General features: G+C 51.9%; 1 protein-coding gene across 3 annotated transcripts in view; it reads right to left on the bottom strand.

Moving 5' to 3' along the window:
• The window catches only part of INPP5A (inositol polyphosphate-5-phosphatase A), a 195,029-nt gene extending 181,239 nt beyond the window's left edge, over nt 1-13,790 (bottom strand). For all 3 annotated transcript variants that reach the window (XM_071563901.1, XM_071563902.1, XM_071563903.1), the window contains exon 1: nt 13,430-13,790. In XM_071563901.1, the coding sequence (XP_071420002.1) occupies nt 13,430-13,504 (75 nt within the window). In that variant the 5' untranslated portion in view covers nt 13,505-13,790. The remainder of the gene's footprint in view (nt 1-13,429) is intronic.
• Nucleotides 13,791-23,916: the final 10,126 nt, after the last annotated feature.

A 23,916-nucleotide genomic window follows, 5' to 3' on the forward strand; every position in this document is an offset into this window, starting at 1 on the left:
TGGAACACTGTTTGAGGAAATCAGGCCAGTTTTGCCCCCTGCCTTGGTCTGTGCCCTGCCATTTATCAGAGCAGTAAGTGCCAGGCGGTCTGGAGGGAGGCAGCTTCAGAGAACCCTGCACCTCAATTTTATCAGCACATCTGCTGAGCCACTTCCCAAACAGCACAGCACTCTGTGCCTCTGGCCAGAACCCACCCACGGCCACTGCCAGAGCCCCACGAGGAACACGGGCTGGAGAAGCAGGTCTTGCCATCCTTAACTCCCACACACAAACCCAACCACGTCAGGGCAGGGGTTCATTGGACCCAGCAGCACAGGAACCAAGAGCTGGGCTGGCACATTCATTAATTAACGTGCCAAACAAACCCCTGCCCAGCGTGGCCACTGCTGATGGTGCAGCAGCCCCCAAGTAATCACACTTCTATTCCCAGCAACATCATTTAAGGAAACCCCATCACCTTATTAGAAAGAGCAGCAGAACTCTAGAGCAGGGTGTCTAAACCCAAGGCACACACTCCCAGCCCCAGGGATCTGCAGCTCTGCTCACCCAGCACTTACCCACGGGGCAGGGGCCTGGACACTCAGATGAGCTCTGCTAATGCCACGTCCTTTGGTATTTGCTTTACGTATTTTCCACAAGGTACAACATTTGCTGTACTGCAGGTTCAGTATCAGGCACTGAATTTTAGGAAGGTTTTACAAACAGTTTGTTTTCCCATACTGAGACCTTGCCTTCTCAGTATACATTAACATTTACACTGCATTTGTACTGCAAATTGTACTTGTCATGGTGTTCTCCAGGCACCACTAGCTTAATTAATTACCAATACTTAATTCAGTTGCTGCTCCTGTTTTAAGACCTCTAACCAGCCAATGCATCTTACAATATACTACAGAAATATTTATGCAACATGCCTTCAGACATGAGAATTTCCATTTTATCCATCTTTGAAGCACAGGCAGTGATAAAAGGGGGAGAAAAGGCATAAGACAGAAAGAAGATTGAGCACTGCTCCAAGAAAACTCTCTGCCATGGAGTCTGGGTTACCCTTCCCAACACAGATGAGAGGATTAAAAGGGTCAAAGAGCTTCACCACCTCTCTAGTAGCACACATGAAACACAGTTCACCAGGGCAGTATTTACTGCGAACTGTTCACACCACATTTTCTTCAAGTTCATTGTCAGGAGCCAGTCTCTTTCAAAATATAAAAACCTCCACAACCACACCCCTCAAACAAAACAATAACAACACCATCTCCGCAAAAAACCAAAACATAAAAAACCAAACAAACAAACAAAAAAAGACTCCCCAAAACAAAAAACAACCCTCACATAACCAACCACAACCAAGCTGCATTTGTAAACTCTAGAGATAAATCCCCATGTCCTGCTCACCGATGCACAGGGAGAAGATGCCTCACTCCACACCCTCCTGGCCCTGGTCCGGAGCAGCCGGAGCCACCCAGCGCTGCGGGTGCGATGCCCCAGCAAAGGGCTCTGATGGACAATGCCAGGCAGGGAGCAGTGTGGGGGTCAGGGCTATTCCCGCACATCTCAGGCCACTGCAGCCCCCCCTCCATCAGTCCCAGCCCCACAGGAGCTGTGAGCAAAGACACCTGCACCTCAGAGCGCTCTGACCTGAGGGGTCTGGAGTATTTAACAGAGGCAGGGATTCAATGGCTCTACCAATCACCTTAACCTACAAGGCAAGCAGCCACTCTGGCTATGTTTAATGACCTCCCATAGCCTACTGTGCTTACCATAAAGGCCAGTTTGCCTGGAGATCACTTGGTTCAGGGACCAGAGGGAAGATGTTCCAGACTCGCAGAACTTGGCCAAAGGCAGCACCAAAGGACAAAGCAGACGTACTTCCCTCTCATCCATCCAGCTCACCCTCCAGCTCCAGAGGAAGCCAAGCAGTGTCACCCTCCCAGGAACAGGCAGGGCCACCGTGCTATGAAAAGGCAGATGACTCCAGAATAGGCTGAGCTGTAAGCAGAGCTTTGATCCAAAGGTCTCAGTACTGCAAACATCATACTCAAACCAGCACTTTCAAAACAGCAGATACAGAACCGAGGGCTTTGGCAGGCAAGCAGCTTCTACCCTCTCTTTGCAGAGGTCTGAACAACATCAATATCCAAAATGAACTAGAGAATGCCATCTGAATTCACGGTTAACTTAAATTATTTGGGAAAAGCACAGATTTGTCTCCCATAGTAAGTCACAGCTAGTGCTTAGAGAGACATGGAAAGGTCAGCTGAAGTAAACCCCTCAATTCCAAATGTGGTTTTGGCAAATTTACCTATTGTATTTTCACATTATGACTTGTTTATGCTGTACAGAAGATTTGCTTGCACAACCCCACAGTTATTTTACAGGACACAGAATTATACTTACAAGGATGTACAACCCCTTGGGCACACGAATGGCAGGGATTCACTGCCCTGAGTAGCACAGGAAGGCCACAAATGCCCCTCATCTACGAGCACCAACATGGTACACCTGCCATTCCTTACCTTAAAGTACATACTAAGGCAAAAATACCATTGTAAGCAAGAAAAAGCATGAAAAATGAAACGGAACACATGGAATAGTCTACCAGGCTGTCTCTGTGAATGTTGCATTTCAGAAACATTATTGGAAATTCCTACATTAACAAACAACTTCAGAAGTTTTCCCACTTCTTTCTATACTTGCCTAGCAAAAACAATCGGTTCCTGGATTTAATTAAGAGGTTTTGGAAGAAGTGTTGTGAAGACAAAGTAAGAGTCTCAGCTCTGCTGAGATCTCTGGATAACATCCTCACATTTTTTGACTAATTAAAATACCACTGAACCTTCTGAAAATGCAGAGCAGTTGGAGGAATCTCCCTCTAGGATGCATGAAGTGTCAGTATCTGCACATTGTGTTTGCTAGAAACACAGCTGAAGTGCTGTCTAATATATTCTCCAGTTTGCAGGAAAAGCTCTGAGGAGCTCCAAGGAACACAGTAACATGACCCAAGCATTTCCAGACTCCTCAGTAGAGCCAGCTTTTCACCAAGGCTGAGGGAGATTCACTAATGGTTTATTCTTGTATTTGGAAGAAAAAACAGTAACAACATTCCTGCCAAGTATGAGGCCACTTAACATTCACTTTTAACTGTATGGGGATTTCAGAGTTTTGGGTTTTGTTGGATTTGGTTTTTGGCTGGGTTTTATTTGTTTGCTTTTCGGTTTTGACTTCTTTTTCTTTAAACAACTGTCTTTTACCCAGGACATTCATTAATATTTCAGTATTTGTGGGACATCCCAGGGAGATGCCTGCAGTTCTGGGCAGGAACCCTGTCCGTCCTCCTCTGCTACAGTCCCTGCTTCTGCATCTCACTGCAGGGGCAATAGTTTGTGGCCTTAAAAGACACAACTGAGTGCTCACGTGCATTTATGGTGTGTAGCACAACAGGGTCCAAGATAAACCCTGCCTGGACAAACCCCTCCTGGTACCTGGAGCAGCAGATCAGACTCCTCCAATGAAGAACTCGCGCAGCTGCAAAACTGCTTTCAGTTTGCAGAAAGGGGACAGGGGGACAGAGAGAACTGGCACTATCCATGGCCTCAAGGGACCCCAGCAGCCTCTTTTTCTCCTTCCTCCATGACCCAGAGCACCCTCAACACCTTCCCCATCTGCTTGTGCTGTTTGCTGCTCTGTGGGGCAACTCGCTCCCCGAGAAACCTGCTGTGATTTGTGGCCCCAGCGTGCCCTCCCTGGAGGGCTGTGCCCCTGCCCAGAGCACCCTTGACACCTGCCCCACCTGCCTGTGCTGTGCCCCTGCCCAGAGCACCCTCGACACCTGCCCCACCTGCCTGTGCTGTGCCCCTGCCCAGAGCACCCTCGACACCTGCCCCACCTGCCTGTGCTGTGCGCCCCTGCCCAGAGCACCCCTGACACCTGCCCCATCTGCCTGTGCTGTGCCCCTGCCCAGAGCACCCCTGACACCTGCCCCATCTGCCTGTGCTGTGCCCCTGCCCAGAGCACCCCTGACACCTGCCCCATCTGCCTGTGCTGTGCCCCTGCCCAGAGCACCCCTGACACCTGCCCCACCTGCCTGTGCTGTGCCCTGCCCAGAGCACCCTCGACACCTGCCCCACCTGCCTGTGCTGTGCCCCTGCCCAGAGCACCCCTGACACCTGCCCCACCTGCCTGTGCTGTGCCCTGCCCAGAGCACCCCTGACACCTGCCCCATCTGCCTGTGCTGTGCCCTGCCCAGAGCACCCCAGCCAGCACCTCCCCAGGGTAGGGAGAAGGAGCCAGCCAGCCCAGGGCACAGCTGTGGGTTGGGCAATGCTGCTGAGCCAGTGGGAGTCAAACCTGAGATCAGGTGTGGATTCTCAGCAGAGGAAGGTCTGAACCTGCCCTGCTGCTGGAGGCTACGGCGCCAGGCGAGCCTGGTCCTGCCGAGCAGGGAGCCAAGCCCTGTCCCGTGGGTCTGTGAGGCTCAGGAGGCTTTCAGAGCTGGCAGAAGCTCCAGCTGTGCATGCAACACCAACGACTGCAAAAGTGAAAGGCAGGTCACTGTGCTGTACGTGACCGGGGGACTGAACAAAAACATAAATACAAGAGGAATGCCTTTTTTTTTTTGCACTATGACAACATCTCTTCCCAGTTCTCAGCACAGTTCTTTGGACCAATCATGCTTCGAGTAACAAACAGCAATGCTGCAAACACCATGGTAGATAAAACAAACACCCAGGTGCTCTGCTGTTGAACCCCTTCCCACCACGTGTCTCTGCTGCTGCTTCCCTTGGGGTGAACACACGTTCATCAGCTGCCGGTGCACCCTGTGCATTCACTGCCCTGACTGCCCCAGGGACCTGGAATGGGCTTCTGGCTCCCTCCCACTTCTGAAGGAACTGGGAACAGCCTATTTATTTCCTACTCAAATGTCAACAGAAAAGCAAACAAACAAACCCCATCAGAGCTGTGAGCCTGACTTGAAGACTCCAATTCCCACACGCCAATAGGTCCTGAGGAGGCTTTCACAAGATTTAGAGACTTTATAAGCTGACAGACAACATGCATGTTTTTCCTCAAGTTTTCAGGAAAGCGTGCACATGGCTACAGCTCCTGGACCACAGTCCCTCTGCAAAGCATCTGGAAACAGTCTATTCGTAACAGAAAAGCAGAAAAAAAGGGAATGAGGATTTGCCACAAGAAGTTGACCAGAAAAGTAGGCAGTCAGCCTCAGCCAGTGCTGGAAAGCAACAGACAATGGCATCAGCAATTAAAAAAGCCCAACAAAAACAAGGAAAAAATGTACAGTGTCTGGCTGTAGAGTCACAAGTCTGGCTGAGGTTTGGAGGGAGCTCTGGAGGTCCAAGCCTGTGCTCAGCAAGGTAACCCAGTCAGCTGTCCAGGACCACGTCCAGGCAGCGTCCAAGCACCTCCAAGAACGGAGGTACCACAACCTCTCCAGTGTTTCCTTATGGACCTTTCCTGCACTGCTCTGAACACAGCATAAAGCAAAGCTCTTATCTGTTTAACAGGAATTTTCATTGCACAACACTGAATGTTCACAGAAGTTTATTTTTAAGCAACACAAGCAAGTCTTGTACCAACATTCATCTACTTATCAAGGGTATCTCCATTCACCTGGCTGACAGCTCTGTCTGTGAGAACAAGTAGATTCACACAACATAATTATAACTGAGTAAGAAGTAGGAAAGGAACTACAGATCTTTGTTGAGAAAAGTAAAAGGTGCACAGTGGTCATAAATCACAAATACTTTAATATTTAGTAAGAACAGTTGAAGGGAAAAGGCTTTGCTTCCTTTTTTTGCTAAAATTCTGTCCCACAAGACAAAAGAGAGCTGGCTTCAGATCCCTGTGAGCAGCTGAGCTGGGATCAGGCCTGTCCTCCCAGCCCAGAAAAACAGCATTGCCAGTTCACAAAAACAAACTTGCCTTAGAAGAAGATTTTTGGGTCACATCCAGTTCTCTGAAATGAGTGGGTTTGCCCTATCATACTGTTCCACCCAGTTCTCGACTCCTTCATGTGCCTGGCAGCATTTGAAGTTAAAAATAAATTAAACAAAACCAAAACCCAAACCCCCAAACCAAACAGTTCTTCCATTTCTTCCTTCAATAAGAAGTGCAACAGGAATTCTAGTCCAATTTGAACAGCTGGTTTTAAAAATCATTTTGAATGGTGAGGTCAGGGACACAAACAGCCAATGCTTTTGTCAAAGGGAACCTTTTTGTGCCAATCCACTGCAGTGCTGGACCCAAGGACAGCTGTCTGCCCAAGAGTGCACAGAAAGGTCTTCAGTGCTCAGACAGTCTGAGAAAACCACGAATTCTGACCCTAAATAAGAGAGAATTCTCGAGTAATTAAAATAGAGCCAATGCTGGCTGATGGTACTTAAATACAGAATTCCCCCAAGTGATTTTTGTACAGTTTCTTTTCATGTTTGCTTGACACACAAACAAATACTGCCCTGGAGTTCAGCATACAGTCCTGAGCTGTTCCTATGTGAAATCCAGTTTTGCTTTTCCCACTGGGATTGGTCAAGCCTCTAAAATTAGAGTCTGCCACACCAGGAAAAAACAAAAAATCTCAAAATAAGCTTTCATGGCATCACTTAGAAAGCTTTAACGAAAGAATTCAGAGTTAGGTCCTGGTCCCAGAGTCCAGGTGCTGCTCATGCTCATCCCTGGGAGTACCAGAAGTGTCACCTGCCTGGCAGGAGCTGCCCCAGGGAGCCCAGCCACTCACACGCAGTGCCTTGATGACAAGAAAACCAAACAAATTCTTTTCCAGAACACAGTGGAAAACGAGGAGCAAACATGTAGAGGCAGCTGTCCCTCATGCAAAGTCAAGCCCACAGGATTTGGACACGATGTGTTCCCGTGGTACCCAATGAATGGCTGCTCAGCCGCTCCTGCGAAGCCTCATCCCAGAGCCAAACGTTCTGGAGAGGGTGACATTATCCACATCCTGGGAACAGCCTCCGTGAGCCTCACCAAGCACAGACCCACAGAGCACACTACCCTGCCTGTACCTGCTCCCCAACGACCGAGAGACCCGCAAAGCCTTCATGAAGAGCTGGCTTTGCCATTCCCTTGAGCCCGCCCAGCCAAGGAGCCTCTGGCTGAGCACGAGGCTCTCAAGGCTTGGATTAACTGAGCCTTTGTTTAGCCAGGAGCTTCTCCATACCCAAACACTGCATGCCCATGCAGGCTGTGCTGCAGTCCCTACGTGGTGCTGCTCTGCCTAAGGAGGAGCTAAGGAGGAAGGAATGAGTGCTCACCTGGGTCTCACCCACAGCCAGCACGGTGTGTTCCCACTCACTCTGCCCTCACAGCTCCAGGGGCACAGCTGTGCTCCCAGCCTGCCTGCCATCACACTGCCCACCACACCACCCTGCCAAAATCCTCCCGCTGGCAGGAGAACCAGGAGCCACATCCGCAGCCTGTCCCAAGCTCGGGAATGCCTCCAGAGGCAGCGGGAAGGGCATTTGTCTGGGAATGTGCTGCCACTTGCTTGGCGTCATTGCCTGTGGTGAACGCAAACTGAGCCCCAATTCCCAGAGCCTGGTCCAGCATTCCCACCATTCCTCCTGAACACCCTTTTGCCCTGAAGCAGTTATTTTTCTCCAGGCTGTTCTGAGGGGTGGGTGGTCCCAGTGCTGTGCAGCACAGGCAGGCAGGCCCCTCTGAACTGGGGTTACTGGTGTCTGTACAGTGATCTGCAATCCAACACCACGGGCTCCAAATCTGAGCCTAATGTAACACAATGGATTTTGTGTTGCAAGGAAGAAACCCCGAACAGCTGGTGGTTCCAGCACCACTCAGTGCCTGCCCCAGGCACAGCTCTTCCACACACGCACCGGCAAACCAGCCCAGACCAACAACTCTGAGTTCTGGCCCTCACAGACTGAGCAAACATGGGGTGTGCCCAATGCCCTGCTGGATTCCAACACCTGTGGAGCTGTCAGTGGTACGTCAGCAGCAGCCAAAGGCAGCCTGTGGACAGCAGAGCTGGCGGTGGCCTCGGGCAGGGGCAGGGAAGTGGCAATCACAAACCCACGTGTCTGTCCTAGAAACAGGAGCACATGTGTGCGTGACAGAGCAGCGTTTCCTCTCCTTCAGCAGCAGCTTACCCAAAGCTCTGGCTGAGCAGGAGCCCTGGCTGCAGGGCTGGTCTCTGCTCAGCCCAGGGGGACATGGCAGGGACTAGGGACACCCCTGGGTCACCCTCCCACTGCCTCCTGGCAGCTCCGGGGCTCTTCTGCGCCTGCTACAAGTTCATGTGGCATTAAAGCCTGTAGTAACTACAGCTTCTGATTGAGAACGCTACTAGAAAAGAAACAGAGGTGAAACTACAGGAAACAGAGGATGGAAAAGGCAGGATTTGGCACGGAATACAGGGGCAGAGCTTTTCAGCGCCTTGGGAATGTCCCTCCAGTCACAAGGCACAGTGAAAGGAAAGCCCTCCGTGCTGGAGCTGGGCACCTGCAACCACATCCCCGGGCTGCGGGTCCCACCTCCAGTTACAGCCCAGACTGCTCGGTGCTCCAGGCTGGCAAACACCCAGTGCCAGTGCCAGTCACACCCCTAAGAGCTCCGAACCTGCACCAGGAGAACCTGCAGTGCTGTCACGGGGTTTAATTGCCTTCCTTTGCTCTAATGCTCTGCTTTCAAGGATATTGTCTGATACAGCTCACTGACTCACCAAGACAAGTGCTTAACAACTTGAAGACATTAATGAAAGCCATCAATTATGCCTGACTTCAAACACCATATAGGAGCAATGTCACTTTTGTTTGCTGTATTGAAGTGCTCTAATTTCAATCTTTGCCAATAACAAGGAAAGTGTTAAAATGAAAGTGATTAAATAAAACATTTGCATTTAAAAAGGATGCACAAATAATGACAGTAGTGCTAAGAGTGTCAAATAACTACTACACACTACTGGAAGAAGAGCAGCAAAAGTAACATTTTACTTTTAATACTCTTCCCCAGAATGATGATTATTTTGCTTAATGTGACCTTTTCCACAATATGAAATAAGACATTTCCCTGGAAGTTTCATCAGGGTACTTCAGTAATAAAGATGCCAAAAGGATGCTAAATGACTCTGACAGGCCATTCAACAGCCATCAAAGGCAGAGTCCTGTTTCTCTATGACCACTTCCTGTTCTTCACAGAGAGTGAAAGAAGATGGTTAAAGTATTAACCCACACTAACGTAGCTGTATTTTGAGAACTTCATGCACTAAAAGCATGTAACTGCTTGCAGCCACACCTGCCTGTCTTTTTCCTTTTTTCCAGCTTAAGGTAGAGTTTAGGGGCAGAGGACAAGGCAAAGCTACAACCAGAATGGCAGCTCTTCTGCAGGGGTGGTGGAGACACTTCCCAGAGGTTTGTCTTCCAAGGCAGTTCAGTCACTTGATTTCCTCTTCCCACACAGACTCCAAGGCATTGGTCTTCCCTGGGGGAGAGGAAGCTTTTGAATTTAACCTGGTGGCATCTTCTCTTTGACAGAGAACAAGGTGCACTCAGGGCAGCCACGCTCACCTTCCCAGTGGTGTCTGAAGTGCACACAACTCCAAATGAAAAGGCTCCTTTTATAAGTGAGCCCTCACTTTAAAGCATAAATGAGGAGTAAGGAGAAAGCTTTCAGGACATGCTGAGTACACATGGTACCAGAAAGGGAAAGAAAAATGTCTGAGGGGTGTAGAAAATATAAACAGTATGATGAAGTAAGTAACAGAAAAAGAGAGAAGTAAGCAAAAAACAGACCAGCCTTGTATGAAAATCATGAAGTCTGAGGGCTTGACTGGTATTCTGTGTCTGTGAAGTCAAATTCTGTGCTAAGAAAATTGATGATGAAAACTGTGTAACAGGAATAAAACTTTTAAAATATGGCCTACTGCTCATTCACACTAAAATTAACAGATGCTTGCAAAAAGCTTTCTTCCTATGGTATCCTGCTCACATTGCACAATTCCATATCCAAATATGAAATAAAATGGGAAATAAATCCTTTTAAACCATCATACTGATACACTGGCAATTTGTAAAACACAGCAAACTCTACTGGTTATAAAACCACATTAACAGAAAGCTGCAATTATACAAAGCACTTTGCCACTATTATTTCTTCATGTTCCACGTGCTCTTGCTGTCAGTGATAACTCCTAATCAACAGGAGAAGAAAGATGGGCCACATGATAATCCTCTGAGCATCCTCAAGGGAAGTTAACACTCCACCAGTTCCTAATGGAAAATCTTTTGGTCAGAGAATTGCAAAACTATCTGCTAAGAAGAAAAAGTGCTGGGTTTTTTGTTAAAGAAAAGTGGATTATTTAAGCACACAACCCCAGCTTGGAGGCAACCCCCCACTCTGTGCTGCCTGTACTGTTGCTGCTCCAGCCATCCCCAGCAAATCAGAACAGAGATTTAAATTTTACAGGTACATGGAGGCACAGTAACATGTCACTGCTTTATTGCACAGCTCCTTTGGGTCCTGCTCCCCATTCATACCTAAAAAAGGACCTTGCTGTGCAGCTCACACTCAGCTGTCACCCTCATTGCACCTCAGGGGCTGCAGGTGAAAGGCTGGTGGTGAGCAGGACCCGTGCTGGACACAGAGCTGGGAGCAGGGACACTGGGCACCTGTAATCCCACCAGCACGAGCTGGCATCCATCCTCAGCCCATGCTGGGGATGCCAAGAGCTGGATTACAGGGATGCTGACATCAGGGAGCTGTAAATCAGGATAGGCATTTAGATCCTCTCAAAGCAGGCTGTGCAGGGCTGACACTGGCCTCAAACTGCACAACTGCGAGCACATCCCTTGCTCTGCACCTTTCCCAGGTGTTTGTCCCATGGGAGAAAAAGCAGCATGAAGCCATTTAAAGTAACTGAAGAGAATTAAGGGGATACAGCAGATTGCAAATAGCCTGGGACATTAAAGCAATGAAACCCCTACACACCAAAGGCAGTGCAGTGCCAGGGAGAGGGATGCTGTGCCCACCACAGCACTTGGCTCACTGCAAGGTACATGGGAAACTTTGTCAGTGCAAACAAAGGAAGCAAAGGAAGCAAGGAAACAGGGAGGGAGAGGCTGGGATCACAGGTTTGGGTTGTGAAAGGGATCCCTAAAGTTCATCTACTTGAACTCCCTGGCTTATGGCAGGGGCATCGGAGGAGGCTGAAAAGACAAAGAATGACCCAGGAGTAGCCTGAACTCCATATGTTTTTACTGTGTATACTATGATAAAAACAAAGTGTTTCTATAGCAAGAAAAGCATTAAATGCTTAAGGAAACATGAATGTACCAAAAATGTTCATATTCATGAGATGCACATGTTCATGAAACTTGGAAGGATATTTTTAGACCTAGTACTGCATTAACGTTTTGAATGAAGCAGCAGAAGGCAACGAACCCAGTGCAATCCTTCACTGTTCATGCTTATTCATGAGCTCCCAGGTCACCACTGCAACAGGTAATTAGTGAATGCCGATGGCTGGCAGGAGCAAACCCGTGTGTTATCAGAACCTCCTTCTGGCAATTAGAGAGCAAAAAGAGCAATTTTTCCCTCTGCAAAAGTACAGACAGATCAGCACCAGCAGTGATTTAGGAAAGACTGTCCCACGCAGGCAAACCTGCCTACCACAGGTGTTTTAAGTTGTTCTATGAAATGCTGCTCTCAACTAACAGCACTTGCACACACAAGCAAACAGCGTCCACACAAAGCACAACTGAAATGCAAATCAGGTCGCTGCCTCACAGCGCTGCTCACACCCCTGCACTGCCTCGAGGTCAGGCAGCATCAGGCTGAAAGTGTAGCGTGTAATTACACTATGTATCTCCAGCTGAAATTTGAACGGAAATGGAAGACACGGGTTAAAGGCACAGCCCAGCTCAGGCGCAGTCTATCCAAGCAGGAGTCCTTGCTCAGGACTGAAATCACTCCAGGTCATGCCAGAGAAACATATTCCTCGAGTGCACGGGAAGGGCCCAGCAAGGAGGGGCAGCCACTGGCAGCTCCGACACACAACGCAAGAGCCACTCAGCGACTGTCCCCTTTCCTGTGCATGACCTGCCCCAGCACTGCCAGCCCGACTCCAACAGCCGCACACCGGGAGCACAACCACAGACCTTCAGCCCAGCCTTCCAATCCCCCACCCCGCAGCGGAATTGAGCCGAATGAACCTGCTTTTCTTACTGTGGAAAAGTCAATGTTTTATGGCAAGGCAGAGGCTGGCTAAAGCCCAAACGCGTTCCCTCCAGAGCAGCGAATGCTGCACAGCGAGCACACTCCAGGAGCGCCCAGAGCCTGGAATACCAGCTGGGAACAGCCAGGCAGCAGCCGGGTCTGACAGCCGGGCCCCCCTGCCCTGGCAGTGCTCTCAGTGCCCGCGCTGTCACCGCACCAGAGCGCCCTGACCCGCAGCGCTCCTGGGGACACGGAGCTGTCACCCCCGGCCCCAGACACGGAGCAGGACACTGCAACAACCACCTCCCAAACCCCACCGAACTCCCTGGCGTCACCACACAGAGACGCTGCACATGCCCAAGGCCGTAACTACGACAATTACTATGGAATGAGTGTTGTCACAGCCTTCATTTAAGCCTAAGGGACACATTTAACTGTACAACTGACTGTGGTGGTAACCGTAGAAGTTTACTGAACTTGGAGAAGAGATGATCTGTATCCTTCGACCACAGCTGTTTCAACCAAAGTGTGAACTTCACAGCAGTGAAGCAATGCGAAAACAAAACAGACTTCGAAGAACACACAAAAAAATCCCTCGGTTACTGTATCTCAGCACTGCGCGTGGGGCCGGCTCAGAGCACAGCCTGTCCTAACAGACGGCAAGGGCAACCCACTGCACGAGCCTGGACCTAATTCTCTGCCAGGTGTGTGCAGTTTTACAATCAGCGAGCCCCTGGAACCGCTCCCCTCGCGCTGCGGGACACGGGTCAGCATCGCTCGGGCTCGAGGGGCTCTGTCACTGCCCGAGGGCTCCCGGGGGGCAGCCCCGGGGTTCGGGAGCCCGGAGACCTTCGGCAACACGTGCGCTCCTGGCCGGGCTCGGCTGTGCCCGCCGCGGCTCCGCGTCCCCCGCACGGCACATCCCGCCGGGGTGTGCCCGAACGGGAACCACCGCGCCCGGTGCCCGGGGAGCAGCGCCGGGGCGGGCAGGGCTGGCCGGGGGCTGCGCCTTCGCCCCGGGCAGTGCCCGCGCTCTCGGGCAGTGTCACCCCACGGCCCCGCCGCCCCGCGCTGTGTCCCCCCGCGCCCCCAGCCCTGGCCCGGGCGCACGGCCCCGCCGCCCCGAGCCCCAGCCCTCGCCCGGGCTCCGGCAGCGCCGTCCCGGGGCGGGCAGTGCCGGTGTCCCCGCGCGGGGCAGGGCGGCCCGCGGAGCGCCGCGGTACTTACGTCGTCAAAGAGGGATCCGACGTTGGCGGTGACCAGGAGCACCCCCGCGCCGGCCGCCGCCGCCTTCCCCGCCATGGCGCGGGCGGAAGCGCGGCCGGGAGCGGCGGCGCTGCGGGAGCCCGGGGGCGGGCGCGGGGCTGCGGCGAGCGGGGCGCCGGGCCCGCCCCGTCAGCGCGGCGAGAGCTCCCGGCGCGGACAGCCCGCGGACATCCGCGCCCCGCGGCTCAGCGATCGCCCGCCGCGCCGCTGCCGCTGCTGCTGCCGGGACGGCTCCCGCCGGCGGAGGCTGGCGCCGGGCCGCGGCGCATGGCAGTGCGGCGGGGCCGGGGCCGGTGCGGTGCGGGCTGGGCGGGCTGCGGGGCGGTGCTGGGGCCGGTGCGGTGCGGGCGGGTCCGGGCGCTCCGGGGCCGCCGCTCGCGGCTGTGCGGGCGCGCCGGGATAGCGCCCTGCGCGCGCGACGTCACGGCCGCCCCGCGCCGCTCTTAAAAGGGCAACGCCACCCGCGGGGGGGCGCGGGACACACACACACACACACCCGGAGGCGCTGCTGTCCCGCCGCCCGCCCGGCCCCGCGGGGGGGACACGCCCGGCCCGACCTGGTTCGGCTCGGTTCGGTTCGGCTCGGCTCGGCTCAGCCCGGCCCAGTTCGGTCCGGCCCGGCCCGGCCCCGCCCCGCGGGGGGGACACGCCTGGTTCGGTCCGGCCCGGCCCGGCTTGGCTTGGCTCGGCTCGGCCCCGCCCCGCCCCGCGGGCGGAACACGCCCGGCCTGGCCCGGCTGGGCTCGGCTCTGCTCGGCTCGGCTCGGCTCGAGCGGGGCTCACGGGAGGCGGCCCCGGTAAGGGCCCGGCGCAGGATCGCGATAGGCTCTGTCGGCAGGAGCAGAGGACGAGCCGCTCGCCGTGGCAGCCCCAGCCCTGAGCAGGGTGCGCTGCAGGTCTCGGTGCGGGGCCCGGGGATGCTCCGGAGCCACCGCGGGCACGGCAGCCCCCGGTGCGAGGGGACCTGCCCGGGGACTCTGCTACAGAAACCCCAGAGGTGACAGATCGGTCCCTGCCGCTCTGTGCGACCAGCCCCGGCACGGCCCGGGTGTCACCGCGGGGCACGGACTGGAGGCGCGGAGCCCCCGCACACGGGTAAGAGCAGGGGCTTGGAGCCCCCGCACACGGGTCAGAGCCCCCGCACACGGGTCAGAGCAGGGGCTCGGGGCGCACAGTCCCCGCACACGGGTCAGAGCCCCCGCACACGGGTCAGAGCCCCCGCACACGGGTCAGAGCAGGGGCTCGGGACGCACAGTCCCCGCGCTCGGGCTGGCAGGGGCTGCCCAGGGCAGCGCTGGGCACTCTGCTGTGCACGGGCACTGTGAGTGGCGCTGGACTGATGGGTCAGTCCTTCAGAGCCTCCTCTGTGGCAAACTTTCTCAGGCAGGAATGCAACTGGAATGGCAAAAGCTCTGCTGGCCTTCTTGTCATAAGGTTCAAATTAAATATACAATTACATGAAAACCAAGTTGAAGTTGTGGAATTGTGCCTTGTTGGCGGGACACTTGCTGGGCTCCAGCCATGTGTGGCACACAGATGGATGCAGTGCAGAGACACAGAACGCTGCCGGACTCCTATGCACAATTTCTTCTAAAGGCTTTGTGGTAACTGTTGCACAGAGTTGCACTGTAAGATCCCTGGTCTCACCTGAATGCAGCCACTGGCTGTCCGAGGGGAGCTGATCCAACACCGTCCTCCCATACCTTGGCATGTTCCCACATGGGGAAAAAGAAAATAAAAGTGGGGAGGAACGTTCACTGCAGTGTTTTTGGCACAGTCTTACAGCTTTCGGCCAATAGCGATTACATCAAAGCCAGGGTATGCTGGAGGAAGCTGTGTCAGATTACACCCAGCTGGAAAGGGATCCCAATCCATATGGCATCCAGGGGGAAAGTTTGGCAGTGCTCAAGAACAGGAAACTAGAATGGGAAGTGGCTGCAGACCGCAAGAAGATCCCTGTAAAGAACCCAGGCAGGAATTGACCCTGTGATGGGGAGGAAGTTTTACAGTGCAAGAGTATCACAGCTGTGCACGAGTAGAACGGTGTCTGACCAGTGTCTGGGCTAGTGGCTGTGAATCCCGCATCTTCTGGAAGGAAAGGAGCAGGTAAAACCTTAGAAAACAGGAACATAAAGTACCTCAGCATCCATAAAGCATTTTCAATAGAATTCCCAAGAGTCAACTTGCCCCATGAGGGATTATCATGGAAACTGTTTCCAGAAGCAAGGAACGCTGAACACTGAGCAGAGTGTAGGGATACCTGAGAGCAGTGGCTGTGTGTGGGACAGCACAGGCTGGGCAGGACCTCCCACATCCCCCCGAGGGAGTGAAGGGCACAGGACCAGCCTGGTGTACAGCCTGGGTGGCTCCCAGGGTGCCCAGGGGCACTCGGGGTTTTCCCTTCCAGGCAGTGAATCCCGACCCTTGCCAGAGTCCTGCTGTTCCCCCCACAGACCAGAATTCATTCATCCTATCAAGTGGGAACACCCAATCCATCATAGATGTTCCCAATTTAAAAACGCAAGGAATGATTGAAACCACATCCTGGGCTGCTGCAGGAGCCCAGTACAGACATGCTGGAAGATGCAGGGAAGTGATAGAGGAGACATGAGCTGGTTTGCAAAAGGTCCTTGGTAAATTTGGATGAACAAGCTCTGTGCCTATGTTATGTGGGAAAAAAGAAAAGGGACAAATCTGTGTCCAAATAGAAAAGGGGCAATGGGGAAAGAGCAATAGGTAAAAGCATGGTGAGGGCTGAGTTACGTGTTCTGATGTGAATGTTAAACCTCAGTGTGTGCTCTAGAGCTGGTGCTTTCCTCCACATACTGGAAAAGATAACTCACAAGTGGGAATGTTACAGGGTGATGGCGAGGAATTAGGAATTAGTATGAAAGTGGTACTTTGCATCCATGCAGTGAGCAGGAGCTCCAGCCACATCCCCACCAGCTCCAGCAGTCCCAGCCCTGGTGCTGAGCCGAGCCCCATGGGCTGAAGGGGCAGGTGCACTTCAGGTGTTTCTCTTGCTTCCTGCACGGAGCTGGAAGGCTGGTGGGATCTCATCGGTGTGTTACTGTGGGGGAAGTACCCCTGCTGGCTGAGGCTGCCTCATGTTTCCTGCCACAGCTCCTGGTTTTCCAGCACTTAAAACCCAGACAGTGTAGTCTGACTATTTCCAGTCTTGGTGCCTGCCTTGAATGTTAAGATCGAGCAAGAGGGCTCAAGAATCAGGTTAGTTTTTACTAAGTAGCTTTGTGACTATGAGGGAAAAATGGGCTGGAGGCTGAATTTTTCAAATCAGCCTGAGGGTCAGGGAAGTGCCTGACATCACCATCCCCATGGATTGTCATTGCACAGCCTGGATCACAATGTCACCTCTTGCACCGGTGCCACAGAAAGTTGTCTTGTAGGTTTGGGCTGTTGGGTTTTTAGCCCAAGTTCCAGTATTTTCACGGCTTCTCTTACTGGAATAAAGCAGGGGTGTGGCAGTGCTGGGACAGCACTCGGGGCTGTGGCTCCTGTCCATGTGGGAAGGGCTGCCCGTCTGTTCCAAAGGGAGGATGGAGGGAGCACTCTTATACTGGTTATGCAATCCCTCTATAATCATATTTGACTTACTTTCATCACTGTCTTTATGGCTTTACTAATTGGTTTATGCTTTTATTAGAAATATCTTTATGAGGAGCTTTTAATACTGGGAGATAAAAACAACAAAACCCCACAAACTATATCAGAATAAACTCCTCAAATGCAATGTTGTGTTTTACTGCCTGAAAGCTCTTTTCTGACCTCAGTGGGTGACCTCTGCTCTCTCAGAGAGGGATCTTAGTGGGTTTTGTGAGACATCCCAGCATTGGTTAAGTGGCCCATTTTGTACTTTGCAGGCTGCAAAACACAGATAAGAGAAACAGTCACAGAGTTTTCACTGCTGTTTTTTTGGTTAACACTTTGAGAGAGGAAGGGCCCCACCAGTGTCTGCTCTCTACACTGATTTTGTTCTGGAGCCACAGAAACCAGAGCAGAGAATCTCAACTCTGGTGCTTGGTGTCTAATTTGTACCTCAGACCACAGGTTGCCAGTGTCAGGTGTGAGTTTCAGAACGAGTCCTGCAGCTCTTAGAGCTATTATAGGTCCTTCAGTTATGTTTAAACCGTTTGAAATTCTTCTGAGCCACTTCTGAACTGGACACAGTCCCAGTTATATTTCTCAACAGAAATTTATTGCTGTCCATACAAGATATTTTCTGCATAAAAATTAAAATTCCCAGTCTGTAGCTGCTGCAATTACTGTCCAGGACAGCTGGCTGGGAGGTGTAGGACCTGCAGTGTCTGATGTCCATCCAGGTGAGCACTGACCATCCCTGTACCTCGTTTACAGGCCAGGTAATGAACTTTCCAGCTGAGAGTGCCAACTCCTCACTACCTTCACTTGTACTGCTGGATTTTGGCTTGCAGACTTGGGCTCTCAGGAAAGAATCCTCCAGGATTTAAATTCCAAGTCTCAAAATCCTGAAGTCAGTCATGAATGTTCGTAAAATTATTTGTGAGTATAAATGCTTACCTGGGTCCATAACATGGGCAGTTTTGTGGGGAGCCCATTCTGAGCCAAAACCAGCTCAACAGGGAAGAACTGTGCAGTAAGCTAAGCACAGATATTCCTATCAGTTTTTCAGGTATGGATGTTTGGATTTGAATATGGAAATACTGCGAGGGGCCCAGGGGGCTGGAGGCTCCCCAGGGGGCTGGAGGCAGCAGGGCAGAGCCCAGGGTCTGCAGGTTTTGGTTAGATATGGGGCCTAATATATAATTTCTGGGTGCACCACGATGCTTCCCAGAGTGCCAGAAACTGGATGTTGCTGTTCTCCTGTGTTTACAGACAGGGTGATTTACAGGAAGGACGATGTGCATTTTGAGGGTGGTGAGCCACTGGAACATGTCCAGGGGTTGTGGCTGCCTCATCCCTGTAAATGTCGAAGGCCAGGTTGGATGGGGCTTGGAGCAGTTTGGTCTGGAGAAGATGTCTCTGCCCATGGCAGGGGGGTGGAGTTTGATGGTCTTTATGGTCCCTCACGACCATTCTGTGGTTCCACGATTCTATGACTTACACAGTGGGTAGGATGGGATTTACTTTCTGCTGAGTGGACAGGAGTGAGTCAGAGCAGAAAGGACATCACAGGGTGGTATCTTCAGTGAGACTCTTTCTTCCAGCTGCTCAAGGCTGCAGAGCTGAGATGCTGCTGCTGTTCCTTGTCTCGGGCGGCTGAGCAGACACCTCGTGCAGCTCCCACAGCGAGGGGAGGTCAGGGAGCAGCACTCGTTCCTGGGGAAAGGGCAAACAGTGAAGTTTGCACCTTCACTGCCCTGGGAGGCTGTGTCAGTGTTTGTCACCATGCAGTGACAAAGTCCACAGGTAAAGGGATCTTAAAGAACAGAATGGGTAGACATGGGAATAAGGCTGAGGGCTCTTAAATCCCCTCCTGTAACCGCAGGCAGCTGTGCTACTTCTGCAGCACCTCCTGGTGTCTTGGGAGTCCAGTGGCCTGTGTAAAGTATCACTGCACACTCTCTGAGAGCCAGAATGTGAGCCCTGGGAAGGCTCGTGAGCATCTGCACATTAATGTAAGGGACAGACCCAGATATGCAGCAATAACCCAGGGACTCTCAGTGAGATGCAATGGGGTGGCTTCTTTTAGCAACAAAGCTTGTTAAAGAGCCTGTGTCCAAAGTGTCTTGAACACAAAGTTCACACTGACCATCTTCAACTATGCCAGCTGTATTTCAGAGAATGCCAGAGAAACCCTCCCAGCCCCCGGAGCCCACCCTGTGCCCGATGCCCACTTTGGCAAAGCCCTCCCAGCCCATGAAGCCCACCCTGTGCCCGATGCCCACCTTGGCAAAGCCCTGCCAGCCCCTGGAGCCCACCCTGTGCCCGATGCCCACCTTGGCAAAGCCCTCCCAGCCCATGAAGCCCACCCTGTGCCCGATGCCCACCTTGGCAAAGCCCTGCCAGCCCCTGGAGCCCACCCTGTGCCCGATGCCCACCTTGGAAAAGCCCTCCCAGCCCATGAAGCCCACCCTGTGCCCGATGCCCACCTTGGCAAAGCCCTGCCAGCCCCTGGAGCCCACCCTGTGCCCGATGCCCACCTTGTCCCCCAGCCCAGAGCACTGATTGCCATGGCCATGGCACCCTTTCCATGAAGATTTGATGCACAACAGAGAGAGTTAATACCATCTTCCCCATTCTTCCCTTCTGAGTGTGTCAGGACAATGCAGGTGCAGCCACTCTGCCCTGTCCCCTCGTACCTGTGGTGTGTGGTGTTTGCACAGTAACTGTGACACACCTTAGTCACTCTCAAGTCCAGGCAGTTGCACAGAAGTTGCCAAAAGCCCGTTGCCAGTTAGGGCTGGGGTTGGTTTTACTCTTGGGCCACACAATTCCTCGGTTACCACGAGAGCTGCACCCCTGTCCCTGTGAGTCATTTCTCAGTGCCCAGCCCTGCCGTGCTGGGACTGCTGTCAGTGGGATCTGGAGCTGAGCTGTGGGACACAGGCAGTGACGTGTCTGTTCCTGTATCTCCTGGAGCCTCATGCAAGGCCTCTCACTCTGCTGCCTGACCGTGTCTTTCAGGGTTGCTGAGCTCTGCCATTGCACTGCTGTTCCCTACCAGGCGTTCTTATGGCAGTCTCAGGGCTGCCATCAATTTCTTGTGGGTTCTCAATCTCTGGTTGCCTTTCTAGTGTTGTCACACATATTTCCAAATGAAAGTTACCTGAATTCCTCTAACAATCTGGGTGAAACTGAACCTACAAATGTTTAACATGGTTCTTTCAGTGTTTGTCACTTGCCAAATAAAGATTAGCAGTGAGTTTTGTCAGTATAGACTTCTGCCAAACAAACTATCACTGTAGAAGCCAAACAACCACCCTCACTCCAAACTGTATTTCCGGCTCCTGTTCTTAATTTTTTTGCTGAATAAAAGGGGTTTCTGTATGTTCTTCCATGTCTTTGAGTTTCTCATATTAATTCTCTTCCTGTAGTTCTTTCCCTTATGAGGATTTAGGCCCCAGATAGATCCATCTGGTTTGCTAAAGAACATCCAAATATTGACCTTTTACAGCTCATAAACAGTCCCACCTTGCAAACACTTCTTCAGGAATCCTAAAGCATTGTATAGACTTTGTGTTTGGAGAGTTTCATCCATAAATGAGGTGTCGCTGCTCCTGGAGAAGGGCAAAGGGACTGCTCCTCACGTGGCCTCAGCCCTTCATGAGCAGTGCCAGGTGAGAGGACCGTGCCCAGGAAATCACAGGTGCTATTCCCAGCACTGTTCACCATCAGGAGCGGGAAGCCGTATTCCAAACAGCAGGAGTTGGGAAAGGTGGGATCTGCAGTGCTGGAAAGCTGCAACACCATTTCCTCTTCAGCAGAAATATGGCTGGAGTGTTGATTCATTCCAGTGCAGCCACAAAGCAGCGTGTGGATTTGAGACTCTGCAGGCTGGGGACAACCTGGGCATGTTTGCTCTTTGCTGGAGTTCAGTCTCTGTTGCAACAAGTCGTTTGTATACAAAGGTGTGAAATGGAAGGTTTTATAAATATATGGAGCAGATTGGAGAAAGCAGGATATAAACAGCAAACCACTGGTCCCTCTCCTGCGTAACAGCCTCCCAGAGCCCAGTAACCACCTGGGAACTGCACAGCTTGTGGAGGGTAAAGGGGAATGTTGAGGGCTGTCAGCTGGTGCTACTGGGAAAGGCAGGCAAAGAGGGGTTTTAGGGTTTGTTAAGAAATTCTCAGCTCTGCTCTGGGGTATCAATTCCTCATTTTCATATAAAATAGTAAGAAAAACCCACAAAGATCACAGTGTCATGGCATTAGTGTGGAAAAAAGTCAAAGGAGAAAGCAGAGCTTGTTTAATGTGAACATATCCACACCACAGGTATTGCAATATCTGTATCCTGTTTTCAAAAAGTTGGATTTATTGTATTGCCAATTTACACCTGGTAGAACAGCCAATTCCCTAAAGTCAAAGAGAAAAACCTGAAAAACCATTGTGGGGCTTTGAGCTGCATGGTGGCATATGAGGGAATTAAGGACGTAGGCTGAGCAATTTGCTAATGAAAAAATTTTAAACCCTCTTCCCAGAAGGCCAGAGATTTTCATGGTAAGAAGAATTACCCATCCTCTGGCCATTTTAAATGATTGTGTTGGTTTTGTGTCTGCAGAGGACTGTCAGGATTCTTCACCTTTGGGCTCAGCTCTCCCTGGGTGTCTGTACTCACAACTGGGGCAACTGGGGTGGGAGGGTCTGGGGCCAATGGGGGGACCCACCAACCCAGAAGGTACAGAGCCAAGGAGGGTCCCACCACCCTGGAGGGTCTGGGGCCAATGGGGGGACCCACCAACCCAGAAGGTGCAGAGCCAAGGGGGGTCCCACCACCCTGGAGGGTCTGGGGCCAATGGGGGGACCCACCAACCCAGAAGGTCCAGAGCCAAGGAGGGTCCCACCACCCTGGAGGGTCTGGGGCCAATGGGGGGTCCCACCAGCCCACAGGGTCCAGGGCCAAGAGGGGTCCCACCACCCTGGAGGGTCCGGGGCCAAGGGGGGGTCCCACCAGCCCAGAGGTCCCCCAAGCAGGGACAGGGGGTCAGGCCCCTGTGGGCGCTGCTCGAGGGCACTGGGACATGGTTTGGTGGCAGCAGCAGCTGGTGAGGGACTTGAGGGGCTGCCCCAGCCCCTTCTCAAGGCTTTCACCTGGTCATTACAAAGAAATTGCAGCTTTTCCAGTTTCATAGGCAAACCATTCACACATGGATCTCACACACAGAGGTAACTCATTTGTAATTTAAGCAACTTAAAGTTTCTCAGAATTTGATTTCTTTTACACGAGAACTCTGATGTAATTTGTGTGTGTGTCTGTGTGATTAGACCAGTCCTGCCATCCCTATAGGGCTCCTAACCCGGCTTAAGGAATCCTGAACTGTTTCTGTGCCCAGATTTTTCTACAAATTTGGTTTTCTTAAAGTCTGTTAAGCAAACCTCAGACCCTGAGTGGTAAAGCACACTGGTGGGCCATGGAGGTAAGGACACAGTGGCAGGCTCTGGGCTCTCCCTGTGTCTGGAAATGGGCTGGAGCAGGGCCAGGCACCAGGATGTGCTTCCCCACAGCTCCCAGGAGAGCCACAGGGGCTGGGCCCCCCATAGCAGGGAGCTGGCAAAGCACCAGCTGTTCCTCCTGAGTCTCCTCCATCCTTTCATGAACTGCTCATATAGAAAATATATAAAAATATAAATATCCTGGCGTGGTTAGAAATGGGGATTGTATTTCCTCCATACCCTGTAGGTCAGACATCCACTGGCACTTCCACCCTTTTCACTCCATCCTGGGGCTGACAGAGAGAAGGCCTTGAGGAACAGAACTTTTAAACTGAATTACACAAGGAGTAACAGTGTCAGTATCATTGCAGCAGAAGAGCTGTTACCTAATCACCTAACATTAAAGAAATAGATTAACATGGTGTCTGTTCTCCTAGGACCATAGGTATTTTTATGGCATATGGCATTATAATAAAAATTCCCCAGACTTCAGCCTAATCTAGAAAACTCATTAAATAGATTCAATACACTATGGAATTCTATATAGAAATATCATTGTTAAATGTGTACCATATTTCTCTGCCTTCTTTGCCCAATAATTTTTGTTTTGTAGCATATTTTACAGTGTAGAAAAGGTAGAAAGAAGACTCAGAACTGATGCAGGCTTTAAAGATCAATGACCTGTGTGCTTTACTGCTTGGGAAAATGGGAGAGAAAGTGCCATAATTTATAAATTGCTTTACTGTGAAAGGTGAGCTCAACATGAACAGAAAATCAGGACTAAACTGTAACCTCGTGAGGTTTCGGATCCTCAGTCGAACTTGTGTTACCAAAGAAAACATCTCACCTGAGCTACAGCAGCAAAACTTTGCTGAGCCTGAAGCCATCAGGCTGTGGGGAATTCCAGCTGAGCTGAGTTCCATGGCAAGTCTGAGCAGGGTGCAGGGGCATGGCCCATCCATCCCTCACACTCTGCAGCCTTTGGGGAGCCCCTGCCAAGCCAAGCCCCAATGTCCAGGCTCCTTCCCAAGCCCTGCACTGCCCAGAGCCTGCACAGCAGCAGCTCAGGGCATGTGGGGTGCAGGTCCTGGGGAGCAGCTTTGCTCCTCTGGAACACAGAAGGTAATGTGTGTGATGCTTTAACTTAAGAGCAGAAGGCAGAACTGTGAGCACCATCTTGAGACTCCTGTAGAAATTCCTACAGGGTCTGAGGCTCATCATGAATCTCAGTGTCTTTCTGCAGGAGCTGCAGCTCCAAGCGGAGCCTTGTTCACTTGGGTGCTGTCATATCCCACATGGATGTTAAAATGCTGCACGCAACAGGCAAAAGCCTCATAATGTGTGTGATTTCTGCA

Source organism: Pithys albifrons, chromosome 9, assembly GCF_047495875.1.
Source record: "Pithys albifrons albifrons isolate INPA30051 chromosome 9, PitAlb_v1, whole genome shotgun sequence".
NCBI lineage: Eukaryota > Metazoa > Chordata > Aves > Passeriformes > Thamnophilidae > Pithys > Pithys albifrons.